This window comes from Juglans microcarpa x Juglans regia, chromosome 2S, assembly GCF_004785595.1.
Source record: "Juglans microcarpa x Juglans regia isolate MS1-56 chromosome 2S, Jm3101_v1.0, whole genome shotgun sequence".
In the NCBI taxonomy this organism is placed as follows: domain Eukaryota; kingdom Viridiplantae; phylum Streptophyta; class Magnoliopsida; order Fagales; family Juglandaceae; genus Juglans; species Juglans microcarpa x Juglans regia.
The window spans coordinates 3494364-3511978 of record NC_054597.1 but is presented as its reverse complement, the minus strand read 5'-3'; the positions used below and the strand labels follow the sequence as shown (position 1 = coordinate 3511978).

The window sequence follows — 17615 nt, the reverse complement described above, 5'->3', positions numbered from 1 at the left end:
ACTTCCGTTGCCAAATAGGTTTCCGTGTTCTTTTCCAAACACGTTTAAACAACTCAATCTCGATCGCCCCGGCTAACAAACGTACGTGCTATTAATCATCCCCTCCCCCATTATTAAATCAATCCCCACCGCAGTGTACTTTCATCATTCGGTACTGCTCATCCTCGATCTCATGGATCAATCTGCTGAACTTGGAGATGATCAGTATGATCACTTTGAGCAAGCTTACCGATGCTTTCCTCTCTCGTTTTGTGAGAAGTCGCACCTCGAATGCGGCGACAAAATCATCATGCCTGCCTCGGCTCTGGATCATCTTGCGTATAGCGTTTTCGATTTTCCCATGTTGTTCGAGTTGCTCAACCCCGACACTGGGCGAGCTACGCATTGTGGGGTTCAAGAGTTCGTTGCCGACGAGGGTTTGGCTTTCTTGCCGAACTGGATGATGGAGCACATGCAACTACGGGAAGGAGACTTGCTGATAATAAAAAGCGTTAGTTTGCAGAAAGCAACCTACGTGAAGTTGCAACCCCATAGTAAGGATTTCTTGGACCTTTCCAACCCTAGAGCCGTCTTGGAAAGGACGCTCAGGAACTTTTTCTGCCTCACAAAGGACGACACCATCATGATCATGTATAACGACAAGAAGTTTTACATAGATGTGCTCGAAACTAGGCCGTCTGAGGCTGTCAGTATCTTTGACACAGATTGTGAGGTCGACTTTGCCCCTCCTCTCGATTACCAAGAACCAGAAAGACTGGTGAATGGCATGGCTACTGAAGAACTTCAGGAGAAAGATCAGGCTGTTGTGGAGGATAATGATGTAGTGAAGACGTGTGAAGCTTTTTCTGGAGTGGGAAGGCGCTTGGATGGGAAGGCTTCAATGGAGTCAGGTTCCCAATCAGACTACTCTTCCAAGTTGAAACAACTTTCTCTAGGTGCAGCTGATCAGGGAAAAAGCAAGGCTATTCGGTCCAACTCGGTAAGGAAGCCGGGGAAGCTTATTCTTGGTTCCGATGCGGCTCCAATGGAATCCAAACAGCAATCTTCAGAGAATGTGGCATTGAAGAAAGAAGAAGAAAAGTTCCAACCCTTCACGGGTAAGAGTTATAGGTTGAGAGACTGATATTACCTTTCAGTTGTCCCTTTAATTTCTAGAATTTTGTAAGCTTAGACGGTCGACAAATTGAAGGAGAGATTGCAAGCAAAATAGACATTTGATATTGCATGCCTGATTTCTTTCTTTTTTTATTCTGGTTTGGTGAATGAATTTGCATCATGCAGTACTGATTTTTAGTCGTGGATTTACACGTGATAATGGATGCCATTAATTCTATGCTTAATTTGTTCCATGAGTTCTTGTTGTCAAGATCTTTATATTATTGTTTGAATTTAAAGTTTAAAACAAGAGATCACGAAAATATGAGGCCGTGAGTTTTAAAAGTACTAGATTTCTGGATAAATATTAGATACTCGATAAATTTTTGTGTTTATCAAAATTCGGGTAATTCATGGCAAAAGTCGTTTGAAAAACAGCGTGCTTATCTGAGATTAATGAATGTGGATTGAGGATAAAAGTTCTGCTACGTACAGTTATTTTTGTATATTTTTTATACATTCTACTGATGTGATTAGTTAAAATATTGCGTTACTTTTAAAAAAAAATAACGTAATATTATGTATTGACTCAACTCTGTGAAGCGTGTATCTCTACTTTTCTTTATATGGTGGAACAAAGAATCATTTCTCAAACCTTTAAATTGAAGTTGGAGAATATTCACAAGCTTTTAGAAAATTTGAATCGGTCATGACATGTAATTAATTAGCCACTAATGATAAACTTTTCCATTGAATTGGACAATTAATTATTAAACCTTTTAATCAATAATAGTACTAATGATAATGATAATAATAATTACAATCTGTTAATTATAATTTCTTACTTTTGTATACACGAGGCCACATCTATTGGATCCCAACCCAAATTTACATGATCTGTGACAAGTCCAAAAATATTTTAATAACCATGGGCCATGCCGCCATGGTGCGAGTAATTATCTATTGAAGAATGAATTACCTAATTATTAATTTACAATGATCATTATTTTTTTTATAATTTACATTATCTGTTAAATCAATGTTAACAGTAATTTCTATTTTTATTGATGAGGGCCGCTTTGGAGCAGTCCGATTGTTTTTATTATAAAAGCAGCCCTCCTATTATAAGTTGCCCCATCATATATCATACCAAATAGAGAATAGATGCACCCACAGCTAATCACAAACCTAGGTCACCAGAGCCCCTCCCTTCTGTCTTGATTCAATATCAAACTCACCATCGCTTTCATCGAAGCTGCCCTCACCATCATGATTCAAAGTTCATCTCTTCCATCTTTTTGCTCCGTCGCCCAATAGTTGTTCTCGTTCCACCACCACCTCCCAGTCCAACGTCGACAAGTTTCAACCGAAATCCACCTTTCACAATCACTGCTTGCTGCGAGACTTGGAACTCTTGCATCGAAAAATCATGCAATTCTCTCATGTTTTTTTTCATTCTAGTAACAATCCATCGAGTGCTATATGATTTCTTATGACTTATTTCAAATATTGAACTGGCTCTCCAATTTACATTTTACGTACAAACACATTGAGAGATCTCAAATCCAACGTTTCTTCAAAATTGACTAAAACAATCGTGCATACAATGGCTCTTTTCTCTCTTTTTTTTGGGCAATGGATTACTCGCTACATTTTTCTTATACCTTTTTGTTTACTTTTTCTTCCAAATATTGAACTCCCTCTGTAGCACAACTTCATCTTATATGTTAGCATGGCAATATTCAATCGACACCGTCAATCCAGAGTGAAAGCACTACAATTGCCATTACCTCCAAGTCAGCTCCACGCAAGGCCTCCTCTGCGCAAGACTCCAACTCAACATCACAACAAGATCTCCAATTATCGTTGTCAACAGAATCCTCTAGAATATCTTCTCTTTAATTTTGCTTTCATTTTGTTGTGAATTGTATAAAGGAGTATTTTTTGTTGTGACGATCTTACGCTGGGTCTAGAAGCACTAACGCACACCACCTGTTTATTGGTGTGCCCAACTTATGCAGTGCTCTTTTGTTCTTTAAATAGGTCTATCTATTCATAATATTTCTCAAGACAAATAAATATACAAGTCTTCAATTTTACACACAGCAACAAGTTTATAAATTCTAAGCGGGACTGGAAGTGACAAAGAAGAGGGGCGAAGTAGATGGCGAGGAATCAGGTGAAGCACAGTCACACCATCATTAAGTTGTGAAGTTTACGTGGCAACCAACTATTGGAGTATTGGAGGGATGTTATTTGTAAGTTATAAGCCCAACGGGTCCCTAGATTTTCTCTTTATTGATTTTAATGATTAGATTTAAATCAATGAGACAAAGTTATTAAAAAAATAAACATCTGATTTAAATGACTGTTAATGATAGTTTTGGGCCTTGGCCATGGGTGTGGATTCAAAAAAAATAATAATAAGGACACTGCACATAAATTTTTTTTTTTTTTTTTTTTTTAACTCAGCATATACTGTATGCTGCGACTACATGCTGATACAAATAATTATACGACAAAAAAATATATGAAGTTCAGCAAAAGGAGGATTGTACTAATATGGGAAACCACGGGGACTCCACATAATTAGATTAAACTTCAGGCGGCAAATGACAAATTAACCTTTTTGCCTCGCGTGAACAAGCTTTACAAAGTTACAAGAGGCTTCTGGACTATTGGAGGTCTCTCCAAGTCTCCAAAGTCCCGACAACACTAAACAAAAACCGGAAAATTCAAATCAAACTCCAATCAATATTGGAAAAATAGGAACCCTGTTTTCTTCAATTTGCAGGCATGGATGCTGATGCAGCTCTGGAGCTCGTGAAACACGGCACTACTCTTCTTCTCCTGGATGTTCCTCAATACACCCTCATCGGCGTCGATACTCAGGTAACATTCAAGTTCTCTGCTTGTTCCTTGAGAAAGCGTAAAAAAAGGAAGTCAAATACCTGAAATTCTGAATATAACTTTTCCTCTTTTATTACACATTCACCATTCACTTGAGAAATGAAATGAGACTGATGTTAGGAGTGAAATTTTGTTATTCCTTTTGCTTTAAAGCTCAGGTGGATTCGCCATGTACATATTTTCCTGCATTCTGTTTAATGAGAAGAGGGGGTGGGAGTGTTGTAATATCTTATTAATAAATGGTAAATGTCGAAGCCATTCTCTGTTATATTAAATGTAATGTGCGAGTGTGTTATTGTATTTGCAAAGTTCGATGATTTTTTCTTTCTCCAAGTGGGGATAATTTGAATCTGTTTTATGCTTTGTCGTATATTTGTAGCCCATTAAAAACCTAGTAAATTTTCTAGGACGACTAACATATTGATTCTCTCTCGCAGACGTTTTCTGTAGGGCCTTCTTTTAAGGGTATTAAGATGATTCCTCCAGGTCCTCATTTTGTGTATTATAGTTCATCAAGCAGGTTACTTTATTGCTGATTAAATATCTTACAGTTTTCTCTATCTGCCTTGTTTTCTTTTGATTCCTTTTTATGGGCCTGCTCAGGCAGGAGTCAGCTATACCATAATGTTCTTGTTTTTCAATGTTGTCCATTAAATATTATGCTCTAATTACCATGTCTCTAAATCATTATGTCAGTCTTCTAACAATTTTCAGCGCTTGGGTTCATACCTAATAATGTAAATACATAAATATATCACACAAGCACCGGGTGGATCTTAGATCAACAGCTTCACCCTCTATCCTATTTTTCAAATATATATTTTATAGATATTAATTTGATTTTAAAGTCTAAATTGAGGCTTTAGCATTTTCTTATCCTTCTATCTTCCATTTCTGATGTTGGCAGACTAACAACTCATTACACTTGAGTAAAATGAGACTATGTGTCCCTTCTGCCTTTCAACATTCAGTATCTAGTGTCATCTGCTTTGTTTATGCCTTTTTCATCAGTAATTAATCTCACAATACTTGGTACATGTAGAGATGGCAAGGAGTTCTCACCAATAATTGGCTTCTTTGTTGACACTTGCCCCTCTGAGGTATGGAATGCTCAAGGCCTTCCGTTTCAATTTACTTCATCATTTGATGGCAATCCGCCTATATTTTTCTATCTTTAGCATCCAGGATTTTTATCATCTTTTTACTTTCCATAATTAGATAACTAATGTATATACACCTTGTGCACTTGGATAATGACTTTTCAATTACTAATAAACTTTTCTTATTTATGAGAATTTTTTTTTTTTTTGATGAGTACAAAATTATATATATCAAAAGGAGAAACCAAGTACACTGAATGTATACAAGAAAACACCTTGTCCAAAATGACCCAAAAAGCCCCTAATGACCCAAAAAGCCTGTGGAAAGACAACCCAAAATACACCAGACCTGACCCCAACCCCTTGTTTCCCCTAGAACTATTCTTATTTATGAGAAATCAAGAGGTCAACATGATTTTGTAGGAATATTGTCAAAATGGGCGTTCAGGCCTACCTCTTTTTGTAGTTTAGTTTCTGTAACACTCCAGTCCCACATTGGGAATATGAATAATCCACGGAGTGGGTTATTTATAAAGGTAGTCATGCATGCTAAATTCCACATTGGCTACTTACTAGGTGAAACTGGGCTTTATAAGGGATTCCAGGAAAGCTTCAAATTGACTAGTCTTTTTGAGGTTATAGTGCAAATATGGTTGGCGCCTTTATTGGGTTGTGTTATGCATACTATCAGAGTCACCTATTAAGGCCAACCATGTGATATTGGAGCACTGCATGACATGGCTCAGACGAGGACGATAGGAATTTAAGGGGAATTTTTGACATCCGCATTGGGAATATAAATAACTACAGAGTGGATAGGTTATACAGGTAGTAAAACATATTTCCAGCCCCATATTGGTCGCTTACTAGGCAAAACTGTGCTTTATAACTGATTCTAGGGAAGCTTCAACATGGCGTATTTTTGGCGTTATATCACAGACTGTGGAAAGCACTTCCTGGGTCATTGCAGTTACTTGCTGGTGTTCTTCCATTGCATACAATATGATCATTGTGTGGTGGCCTTTTCTCAACTATGAAAATAATAGATAAAGGAAACCGTCCTTAAATGCAATGCATCGATGAAAACTGAAGAGCAGTTGGTTAAATGTCATCAAAGGCCACTTAGTCAAGCCATTTGTCATGTCAAGATATTTGGAGAAGAATTCAAATTAGCAGCAAGTTATTTCCAAAATATCTTAAAGTGGTGGTGTAGGAATGACCTTATATATATGGCTTCAACAGGTACTTGTTCGTAGGTGGGATCAACAAGAGGAGCGATTAGTCAAAGTATCAGAAGAAGAGGTATGCAAATGTTTTAGTTCTGCATTTGATTGTTTCCATTTCTTTTGTTCTAATGCATATGATAGGCAGCAAGAAGACCCCTGCAATTATTTTTTTTTTTTCAAAAGAAAAACTAGTTCTGATTTGGCATGAGTCAAAGGACTGTCGTGGGAGCTTGATTAGTGGTAGAAAAAAATATACAAAGCTTAGAGGCCTTTCTGTCCTTTTGTAGATCAGAGGGAGGTAATTTCGTAATGTGAAAATTAAAGGAAGTCTAGTTGCTTAGTTTACTTCGCCATTTGGTAATCCGATCTAGCTTACATGTGAAGTACTTTAGTGCCTCTCCCTCTTCTGTGTGAAGCACTGTTAACATACTATTTTGGGTATGGAAATTTATAAGAAGTATAATAGCCACTCTGGTCTTTGGGTGTGCAATGCATCCCTCTTGGGTGTATTCTCAAGGACCCTAGTGTGATGCTTGGTTTTCCTTTTTCCCTCTTTTATTGTCTTGTTACTTACAACCTAGTCTTTACCCAGAGCTTCCCAGCCACAGAGAACTAATTTCTCAGTACAATTATAGCCTACATATCTAGCTTTCTACAGTTCTGGACCTGTTCTGTTACTACTCTTGTGCCAGAATGAAGTTCTTGAATCCTAGTGATTAGGTTCTAGTCCAAGCAGGATCCTGCATCAGATTTGGTTTCCAGAACTTGTCGTATCATTTCGGTATTAAGAGTACTTCATTCTACATCATCCAAATAATACAAATATGGAAACAGAGTGATTACTTATGTATCTTAGACCCATGGGCTGGGACTTTTAGCCTCAAAAAAGAGGAAGGGAAACTTGTCCCCTATTATTATTATTTTTTTTTGGTACAGAACTTAGCTGCAAAATTTTGTGGGGAAATCTCTTAAGATTCTTCTAGCTAAGTGCTTACGGGATGCATTTCTGATGTGGTAAGAAGAAAGAAAATCCGTTAAGCGCCTATTCTTTTGTAAAAGATTCTAGAGCTTTAAAAAAAGGATTGTGAAGAGAGGAAAAAATATTTGTCTTGAGTTTTTATAGTACGAAATTCAAGCTATCTGATTCGAAACCTGAAATGTCATCTGGGTCTCATAATATAAATCCCATCGATGTGAATTTGTGTTGGCACTAATATTATGAGTTAGACACTAAATTTTTTTTGTTTGTCTATTCCCCCTCCCCCCCCCCTCTCTCTCTCTCTCTCTACCTCTCTCTTTTATTTCTCAATTTTAATCTTTTAAGGAAGAGAGCTATTGTCAAGCAGTCAAAAGTTTGGAGTTTGACAGACAACTTGGTCCTTACAATCTGAGCCAGAATGGAGACTGGAAGCAGTTGTCAAATTACATCTCAAAGAGCATTATTGAACGATTTGGTAAGCTCTATGTAACTACCGTTGTAATGGCTGCAAGAAATTTGAGGTTCAATTTAGGAGAAAACATATGGAATGCCCTAAAGAAGAGCTTGCGCCACTCACAAACATCATTGTTTATGCTATTGTAGCCACTTGCTGACTACGATACGATTGCAGAAAATTTCAGTTCTCTTTAGTTTGGATTGTTATTTCTCTTTTACCCTTCTCCTTGGATTGCTGTTGGCGAGGACTGGGGGACAATGTCCAATGATATTGATTCTTTGTTGACTTTGAAACTATGGTATGCCTCTTCTGATTTGCAATTCTGCCCAACTTTCTCATTCTAAATTATTCATTTCATGAACAGAACCCATTGGAGGAGAAATTTCTGTTGCATGTGAACCTGGGATGGTTAACAACATTCCTAAAACGATGATGGAGAAAACACTAGATGATCAGTTGGAGATTAGTAAGTTCTCAACATCTGTTGACAAGAATGTCAACAGTAGAAGATGTTATTACACATCTATTCCCCGTTTTATCAAACATAAAGGACTTCAAGGGCAAGAGCTTACTTCCTTAAATCTTGACAAGGTAAGAACTCATACCTCTTTTAAAGAATGATAGGACTAAACGGATTTTTTCACCATTCAGCATTTGCTGATATGGATTTTAAATTCCATTGATTGGTGCAGACACAACTCTTGGAAACCTTATTGATAAAAGATTATGGAGGTTCTGAAGACGTACTTCTTGGAGAGCTACAATTTGCATTTATTGCATTTTTGGTATGTGCAAACCTATATGACACATCTTTCATGTTATTCTATTGTCAACTTTAATAAAAAGCGCTAAGTTGTCTCACTGATGTTAATATGGTTTTTTTGAGAGACTTTTCTCTCTGTACACTTTCTCATTGATGATGATCTCTAGTGCTTAACTATGAGATTATCATGGTTTTATTGAAATAGATTCTTATAGAATCTAAAGTTTTTGCATTAATTGAGGAAGATAGCCGATGGATTCTCATAACAGAGAGAAGTTGGAAGGTTACAAAAGCACTAGTCCTAGAGAATTCCACAGTGAACTGGTTCATTAGAGCCCTTGAGGCATGCTTGGCCGATGTTAAGAAGAAGTTCTTTGCAACCTATCGGGATAGTAACAAAAGTTACATTGCCCAGAGATGCTCCAATGCTCAGGGTAGATATATGGCGCAGGTGGAATATGGCAATGGTGGCCAACGGAATTTCATCTTCATATCGGAAGACATGGAGGGAAAAGGGTGGAACAAAATGGTATCTGCACTGTGGGAAGTTTACAACAGCTGGGGGAAAGGGAGAAAGGTTGGGCTGTCAAGGTCTCAAAAATCAACCCACGGTGAACTGGTGCAAAACTCAAAACTGTCAACACAATGCCTAAGTCTTATGCAGAGGTTGTTCAGTCATCTAGGCTAATTACAGGCAAACACGAAGCTTGGGGAGGTACAACAGCAGCGGTACCCAGGGTGGAGAGCAATTCTGGGATTTTGAAAGCAAATGTGACAGCCGTTGAGAGAGACGGAAGGAGACATGCGCTGATTAATCAAACCTGCAGAAATAACACTGAAATGGAAGGTAGCTCTTTGACCGAGAGAGGATACACTGAGGGATAAAGATCTTTCCCTTAAAAAAGATTTGCTACAGTTAAAAAATTTAGTAAATTTTATGATTCAGAGGGTGGATAAACGACTGGGCTTGGGCTTGAGCCCAACATCCTCAGGTTTGGGCAAAAGCGGGCTGAACAAATTTAAAGGGGGCCAGGAGAGGCGTTATTCTTGGGCCGAGAAAGGGAAAGCCCTAGCTCAACCCAAAAGTTGGCGGGCTAAACCTGGAGGGCTACACAGCCCAACCCAGCCCCTGCTATCGGCAAGGATATGCCATCCTCTTCCACACACCAACCGGTGACCACACAAAACTCGCTGACGGGAGAGCAAACTGGTGGGTGAATCCCCAGCCGATGGGATGTCGAAGATGACACTGGCGATAAATTTTGTAGCCGAGGCAGTCTGTTTCGGAGGTATGAGAAGCTTGTCGGTAACGGAAAAGGGCTAGGAGGAGCTGGTGACATCCCAGAACCCACCGCTGGGAGTAGGAGATTTGGTGGGTGGATTGATGGTTGACGACCTATAGGAGGTGACGCCGCCGGTGGAGATTGACGCCGAGATTGTTCCTTTCGAATGTTACAGGGACTCCCGGACAAAGGAAGGGGATGTTGTGCTTGCACGGGAACCGCAAATGGACACTGAGATGCAAATGGAGAACAGTTATGAGAGATCAGGTGTTGAGAACAGTCCTGGCACCTTGGTTTTATTCAAACCCGGAGCCTTTGAAAACAAGGGGAGTCTCTGAACACATCAATAAGCAGGAATAATGGTGCCGATTTCCACTGGGATGAGCCAACTCCTTTGAATTCAATGCCCCTGTTGCAAGAACAAACACTTGCATCAAATTGGGTCCTACATAAAGCCAAAGAGATTCAATTGTGCATTGGACTGCCGTGTACTGGTTATGAAGATCAATTCTTGGCCTTGCTGCCATCGAAGATGGGCAGCCTAATTCAGCCATGAAGAGCCACTCATCCAAGAAAAGGGAAAGGGAATTAAAGTGACTTACATGTTCGGTCAATTACGAAGGAAGTGTGAGTCGTGGTGGAACGAAGGGTAGGGTAAAATCACCGAGTTGAATGAACTAGGGAAGCGCACCAAAGTAGGAAATCAGCTTCGCAGATGGAAAGTTGATGTTGTATGTTTGCAATAGACAAAATTGGAAGTCATCTCCCAAAACACCATACGAAGTTTGTGGAACTGTTGCCATGTGGGATGGATGGTTGTATTTGCCGTCTAAGGGGGCTTCGGGAGGCATCTTGGTTATATGGGATAAAAGGGTGGTGGAAAAGATGGAGGATTGTGTGGGGGAATATACGGTGGCTACTTCTTTCTAGAATGTGGAAGATGGTTATCAATTGTCCTTTGTCGGTGTTTATGGACCCAACTCTAATACAACGAGAAGAGGCTTGTGGATGAATTGGCTGGTCTTTGTAGCTTATGGAGCCTTCCTTGGTGCATTGGGGGAGATTTTAACGTCACTCGCTTCCCAAGCGAACGAGTTGGGGGTCCTAGCTCTAGCTCAGCAATGACGGATTTTTCTGAATTTATTTGTGAGCAAGAACTTCTGGACATTCCTCTAGTGGGTGGCACATTCACATGGTCCAGTAATAGAGAACACCAGCTTGGTCAAGACTTGATAGATTCCTTATTTCACCCGATTGGAAAGCACACTTTTCAGACCTAATCCAAAAATGGCTTCCAAGATTATATTCGAATCACTTCCCCATTCTCATTGATTGTGGTGGCATCCAGGGAGGTAAAAGATATTTTAAATTTGAGAACATGCGGCTGAAATTAGAAGGCTTCGTTGAGTGAGCTAAAGGCTCTCAAAGTGGACTTGAAGAAGTGGAATGAGCAGATTTTTGGGAATGTGGAACACCGTAAACAGTCCTTACTTGGCGAACTACAGGGCTTGGAGGAAGTGGAGGAGGAGATGGAGCTTTTAGAAGAAGAAAAGGCTCACAAAAAGCATCTCATCTTGGATATTGAAAGGTTGGCTTTAATGGAAGATACTTCATGGAGACAAAAATCAAGGGCTTTATGGTTAAAAGAAGGGGTTAAATGCACCAAATTCTTCCATCAAATGGCAAATTCACATAGAAGACTCAATATCATTGAGTCCTTATTGAGTCCTTATTTTGTACACTACCAATTACTATGCACAATTACTTTCGGAGCAGTTTTCTTGGAGACCACGTCTGGATGGTCTTGCTTTTGAGTCAATCGGCCAACAAGAAGCAAGTTGGCTAGAGAGGCCTTTTGAGGAGGTGGAGATCCATAAGGTGGTGAGAAGTATGGCAGGTGACAAAGTTCTAGGCCCGAACGGGTTTACTATGGCCTTCTTTAAGGTATGTTGGGAGGTAGTTAAAGATGACATCATGAGCTATGAGTTTCACGAACGAGGTAAGTTTGAAAAAAGCCTAATGCTTTGATTCCAAAGAAGCCAGGAGCGGTGGAGATTAAGGATTTTTGTCCTATGAGCTTGGTGAGCAATATGTACAAAATCCTTGCAAAGGTATTGGCTAATAGATTGAGTAGGGTATTGGAAAAACTCATATCCAAGCCCCAAAATGCATTCATACGACGTCAGCAAATTCTTGATTCGGTGCTCATTGCCAATGAATGTTTGGAAAGTCACATCTAGTCGGGTGAACCAAGATTATTATGCAAACTTCACATGGAGAAGGCATGTGATCGGGTAAACTGGAATTTTTTGCTACACATATTTGAAAGGTGTGGAATTGGGTGAAATGGCGTTCTTGGATCCAATTTTGCATCTCCACTGTCTGTTTCTCTATTATGGTAAACGGGACCTCAATGGGTTTCTTTGGAAGTTCGAGGGGTGTGAGGCAAGGTGACCCCTTATCTCCATTACTATTTGTTTTCATAATGGAAGCTTTTAGTAAAATGATTGCAGGTCTCGTGGAAAGGGGATTTCTATCTGGCTTTATTGTTGGGGATGTAAGAATCGGCACACTTGAGATGACCCACCTTTTATTTGCAGATGGCATGCTTGTATTATGTGGGGCTAATCATAACCACATCCAAGCTTTGTGGGCTCTTCTACTCTGCTTTGAAGCGACATCAGGCTTGAAAGTGAATCTTACTAAGTTAGAACTAGTGCCGGTTGGAAATGTTCCAAGTGTTTTGAGATTGGCTAATATCTTGGGATGCAAAGTCTCCACTCTACCAATGAAGTATCTCGGTCTTCCATTGGGTGTCTTCTTTAAGTTGCAATCTGTTTGGGATGAGGTATTGGAAAAAATGGAGTGCAAACTAGCAAGTTGGAAGAGGCTCTATTTGTCCAAAGGTGGTAGAGTTACGTTGATCAAAAGTATCCTCTCCAATCTGCCTACTTACTTCTTATCCTTATTTCCAATACCATGCAAGGTGGTGCACCGGATAGAGAAATTGCAAAGAGATTTCCTATGGGGGGGAATAGCCGAAGAATTCAAGTTTCATTTGGTGAATTGGGCTATGGTTTGTACCCCTATACGCGAAGGCGGATTGAGAATTCGGAATTTGTTGGTCTTCATCAAGGCTTTATTGGGTAAATGGTTATGGAGATACCACGAAGAAAGGGGAGCTTTATGGAGGGTGACCATAGATTTAAAATATGGTGAATTGTGGGGAGGATGGAGTTCGAATGAAGTGAGTGGACCACATGGGGTGGGGCTTTGGAAAAACATAAGAAGAGGCTGGACCAACCTCCATTGATCAACACGCCTTGTAGTTGGGGATGATTCTAGAATTAAATTCTGGGATGACTTATGGTGTGGAGATCGAATTCTTAAAGAAGCCTACCCGATACTATACAACCTTGCACAAAGAAAGACGGCCTCAGTAGCAAAGCTTATGGATCTCTCTAGTGGATCACCCCAATCGAACATCATTTTTCCTTAGAGCTACCCAAGATTGGGAAATTGACACATTTATAGATTTCTTCAATCTCATACACAATTGTAGAGTGTTTGGAGGAGCGGATAAGATGATATGGTCACCATCCAATTAGGGGAAATTTACTGTACAGCTGTACTATAAGTCTCTTATGACACACTCTACAAGAAGCTTTCCATGAAAGAACATATGGCAGACTAAGGACCCCCTAAAAGTTCCTTTTTTTTTTTTTTTTTTTTTTTGTGTGGACAGCTTCGTTAGGGAAGATTCTTACCTTAGATAATCTAAGGAAATGCCGCTTTATTGTGTTGGATTGGTGTTACATGTGTAAGAAAAGTGGCGAGTCTGTGGATCACCTATTATTGTATTGTGACGGAGCCATGAGTTTATGGAATGATATCTTTGCAAGGGTGGGGCTCATTTGGGTAATGCCAAGAAGGGTTGACTTTTTGGCCAGTTGGCAAGGCATCCGAGGTAATTCTCAAATTGCAGCTATGTGGAAGTTGGTATGCCAGTTGGCAAGGCATCCGAGGTAATTCTCAAATTGCAGCTATGTGGAAGATGATACCAACCTACCTATGGTGGTGCATATGGATGGAGAGGAACAGTCGGAGCTTTGAGGATCGTGAACGGACAATGGATGAGCTTAAAACCTTTTTTCTGCACACTTTATTATGTTGGTCGATTGTAATAAACTTTAATGGCATGAATGCACATGATTTTCTTGTATCCCTAGACAGACATGCCTAGGTGTGGCTCTTGTATATATCCCGTGTACTTGACTTCGCCTATTATCAATAAAATTTCTTATTTACTGATCCAAAAAAAAAAAAACTTTAATGAAATCAGAAAACTATGCAGATGGGACAATCACTTGAAGCATTTCTACAGTGGAAATCTTTGGTTAGCCTTTTATTTGGATGTACTGAAGCTGTAAGTATCAATTTGACTCTTATATTCTTTAGAAATTGAATTTTCTTTCTTCAGACACTGTTCTGATTAAGCTTGAAATTTGTCTTCGTTAAACTTTTCATATGGGGACCTTTTGCATGAATCTTCACATCCATATTAAGCATCAAAGTTGTCTTGTTTAAATTGTCAATCACTTGTATATGCCTTATGTATTCCGTAACACCCGTCTTTTCTAATAAAAATATCTTATCAATAAATTTAGTCTGTTGACTGCAGTAATTGGATAGAACAACATGGTACTAGCTTAAAGCTTTTCTTTGGATAGGTCGTTGAAATTTCTATTGTGATATATGTTTAAAGCTTTAAGTTTCTTTTGGCAGCCCTTTCACACAAGGACTCGCTTATTCACAAAGGTAATGCTCAAATTTTAACCTGTTTTCTAAAAGGGATATTGATTGCTGTGTTTTTTAGCATGCACAATTGTTGTAGTCTGGTATGTAATTGTTAAATTCTATCTAAAATGGGAAGTAATTTCAATTTAGCTACGCCATTACCAACTTGGTTTGGATAGTGCTCTACGCGAGACCATTTTGCTTGTTAAGCTTTGTGCATCCATCCATGCTCATTGATCCACTAAATGCAAAAGGATAACATTGTTTTTACAGTCTGGTCTTGGTGATATGTGGAAAAACCTAAGTAGTTTGCATTTTGATGTATCTTTTATCGTATATGAAATATTTTTTAGTTACTTTTCTACTTGTCAATTTATTTTAGTTACTTTTATGAAGTGTTGTTGTAGTAAAAAAACTCTTAACAATTATTTGGTCCTTTTTCGGCTTCATTATTGCATGCAATAAGGATTGAAATCAGATTCATTGGTTTAGTACTCAATGTGAAATGTATGTAGTCAACTTGTACAAAAAGTTATAAATTTATATGATTTACTAAATCTAGGTTTCATGTGCCTTTTCTATCTAATTACAAATCAACACTCAATTTTCAATCTTGGTTTCTGTGCTATTCTTTTTCATGATGAACTCTGACATCTGCTAGAATTCTCGCAGTTCATTAGGGTCATCTACTATCAACTGAAATATGGCCTTCAGAAAGATAACAGAGATACCAGTGGTGCAGTGTCAGGGACATCAGCACTGTTGGATGATTCATGGCTTTCTGCTGACAGTTTTTTGTACCGCCTTTGCAAGGTAGGTCTCTGACAATATTAAGTCATTATTTGGATGCACGACTGCAAGGTCATTCTGAATAGGCGTTTTTTGCAAAATTGTATTGCCATGAATTTGATAATCCTGTTTATTGGCATGCCACATTTCAAGGCTTCTCTATTGAAAATTATATACAAAGTTAAGTTCACTACAATTTATCTTCTAATGGGGATTGCAGGACTTCTTTTCATTGATGCACGATGCCTCGTCCGTTGATGGACATCTTCTGTCATGGGTATGAGCGCTAACCCTGCCCTTTCATGTTGAATGCTGTCTTTTACCCTTTCTGTCTTTTAGGAGGTTTTTTTTTTTTTTTTGGGGGGGGGGGGGGGGGGGGGGGGGGGGGGGGGGGGGGGGGGGGGGGGGTGGGGTGGGGAACTTGCCATGCTTTCATTTCTCTTCAGATGCTTTCCTTTTAGCCATTTTGTTACTTGAACTTTTTCCATGTGGATATAGACATATTTGAAGCCATTTGCTTTATACTTAAAACCCTATGCCATTTCTACTTATGATAAACAAAATAAACCATTCTATATCTAATCAGAATTATGTGCATCACGTCTACATTATTCACAAGCATTATGAAAATATTTTTCAGGAGATGGGTCACAATTGTCATAAGCTGCAGCAATAAATTGTTATACCTTAAAGCCATTACTATGTTATGTTAGGTTCTTGAACAAGATTTGTCCTTGACGAGTAAGGTTAATATTGCTGGCTTCTTTTACATGAACAATAAGTTTGCTTTGCAGCATTTCGTGAAGTCTACTGAATAATACCGTATAGTCCCTGCAAAAAATTACAATTCTACTTTTGGAAATCTGGTGTTAGGGTTTCAGCTGCTGGAATTTAACTTCTAAAAACAGTATTTCATGGAGTTTCCGGCATTTTTGTCATGTTAGCATCTCATTGCTTTTTTGTGATATATTCTGGTAGGATATTGGCTGGTTGGTAGTGAAAGTTCTTGTGGCCTTTTTTTTTTCTTTTGAGCAGTGCTTATTCACTATTACCCAAAAATCTATCTTGTTCCAACACAAGTCATGAACTTGTGTAATTGGTTTTGGAATCTTGATTTTTGCCCCTTTCAAGATGTTTTTTTTTTCAGTGAATGCTATACGTAGGAATATATATCTTGATACATTTTTGGAACTATGATAAACTGAAGTATGTGTTAGTTATATGCATAAGCGGTTTCTAAATTTGTTGGTATGAGAAGTACTTGTTGGAATTTATTGTTGGTCGGAGATCTTTCATACTCGAGAAAATCTTAGGTGGTTGTGTCATACAGGTTGACAATAAGTACGGATTTTCTGATATAAAAATAAGGATGTTGTTTAGATTCCTTTTCTGATTGGTAAACACAACTCCACTCACACAGGATGTTGAGTTTCCAGTTCAATCCGTTTTGTTTTTTGGTCTTGAGTGTCTCTTAGGTTTCCATGTAGTTGAGTTATACTGACTGATCATTCTGAGGTCAAAATTCTATAGTTTCCATAAAATCTTTCTACTCTTGCAGACGAGGAAACTACAGGAGCTGCTTGAGAACAATCTCGGGTGGGAGTTCAAGCCAAACGGTGCAGTTGATGGAATGTACTTCGAAGAAGATGATGAGGTGAGTCCATTTATCAAATGCTGAACTATAACAATCCTCATTCTCATTAGTTGTTTATTGTTCAACATCATGCAGTTTGCTCCCGTGGTTGAGATGTGCGATGACCCTAGTTATAACTAGACTTCAGCAACGTGGACATCTGAGACGAGGATCATGTAAATACATGTAGTCGTGGCCATCTCGGTCAATTTAATATCGTTTTGCTTCCTTGACAAGTTCATCACTGCGCAGAAGAAGGCAAACTTATGCATGTAAATCAATTATACAGTACACTGATGGAAAACCGTTTTCCTGTGATTGTGTTGTGAATACTTTGCAACAAATTTCAGGCTTTATTATGAATTGGTATCGAATTTCAGGACCCTTTATTGGGTGATATGGAGTATCTCAAAGGTTGAAATGGTTGCCCAGAAATCAAAAGGCAGATTTAACAAATACTATGAGGTATTTCAGTATGCACCCCCCAGAATAGTGGCAGAATTTGGGACTGCTTATGTCACCAATTTAATAGATGAATTTTTATCTCAACTTTCCACCGAAGAAAGCAAATTGAAACCGCCTT

At 38.8% G+C, this 17615-nt stretch overlaps 2 protein-coding genes and 1 long non-coding RNA gene across 5 annotated transcripts; all 3 read left to right on the top strand.

Moving 5' to 3' along the window:
• Positions 1-40: 40 nt before the first annotated feature.
• LOC121252137 (ubiquitin fusion degradation protein 1 homolog) lies at positions 41-1123 on the top strand. Its single transcript, XM_041151619.1, has one exon. The coding sequence runs from the start codon at positions 173-175 to the stop codon at positions 1121-1123; it is 951 nt and encodes a 316-aa protein (XP_041007553.1). The 5' UTR covers positions 41-172.
• Positions 1124-3722: 2599 nt separating this feature from the next.
• On the top strand, positions 3723-17416 carry LOC121252244 (protein AAR2 homolog). 3 transcript variants are annotated; one of them, XM_041151791.1, is made up of 13 exons: positions 3723-3987; positions 4443-4525; positions 5048-5105; positions 6348-6407; positions 7656-7785; positions 8132-8358; positions 8460-8552; positions 14168-14239; positions 14599-14631; positions 15283-15423; positions 15620-15676; positions 16958-17053; positions 17129-17416. In XM_041151791.1, exons 1-13 carry the CDS (start codon positions 3892-3894, stop codon positions 17171-17173), a joined length of 1191 nt encoding a protein of 396 aa, XP_041007725.1. In that variant the 5' UTR covers positions 3723-3891; the 3' UTR covers positions 17174-17416. The 3 variants fall into 3 exon arrangements, with proteins under 3 accessions (XP_041007725.1, XP_041007722.1, XP_041007723.1); XM_041151788.1 differs by having other exon boundaries at positions 3735-3987; positions 14156-14239; XM_041151789.1 differs by having other exon boundaries at positions 3735-3987; positions 14156-14239; positions 17104-17416.
• Positions 13307-13958, top strand: LOC121252358. Its single transcript, XR_005938198.1, has 2 exons — positions 13307-13780; positions 13839-13958. It is a non-coding gene; the product is annotated as an uncharacterized LOC121252358 (long non-coding RNA).
• Positions 17417-17615: the final 199 nt, after the last annotated feature.

Bases quoted from the DNA above. Each gene is read 5' to 3' on its own strand.
- LOC121252137 (XM_041151619.1), top strand. From the start codon at position 173: ATGGATCAATCTGCTGAACTTGGAGATGATCAGTATGATCACTTTGAG.
- LOC121252244 (XM_041151788.1), top strand. From the start codon at position 3,892: ATGGATGCTGATGCAGCTCTGGAGCTCGTGAAACACGGCACTACTCTT. The intron at 7,786-8,131 runs GTAAGCTCTATG...TTTCATGAACAG, and splicing joins GAGCATTATTGAACGATTTG to AACCCATTGGAGGAGAAATT. The intron at 8,553-14,155 runs GTATGTGCAAAC...TAATGAAATCAG, and splicing joins TTGCATTTATTGCATTTTTG to AAAACTATGCAGATGGGACA.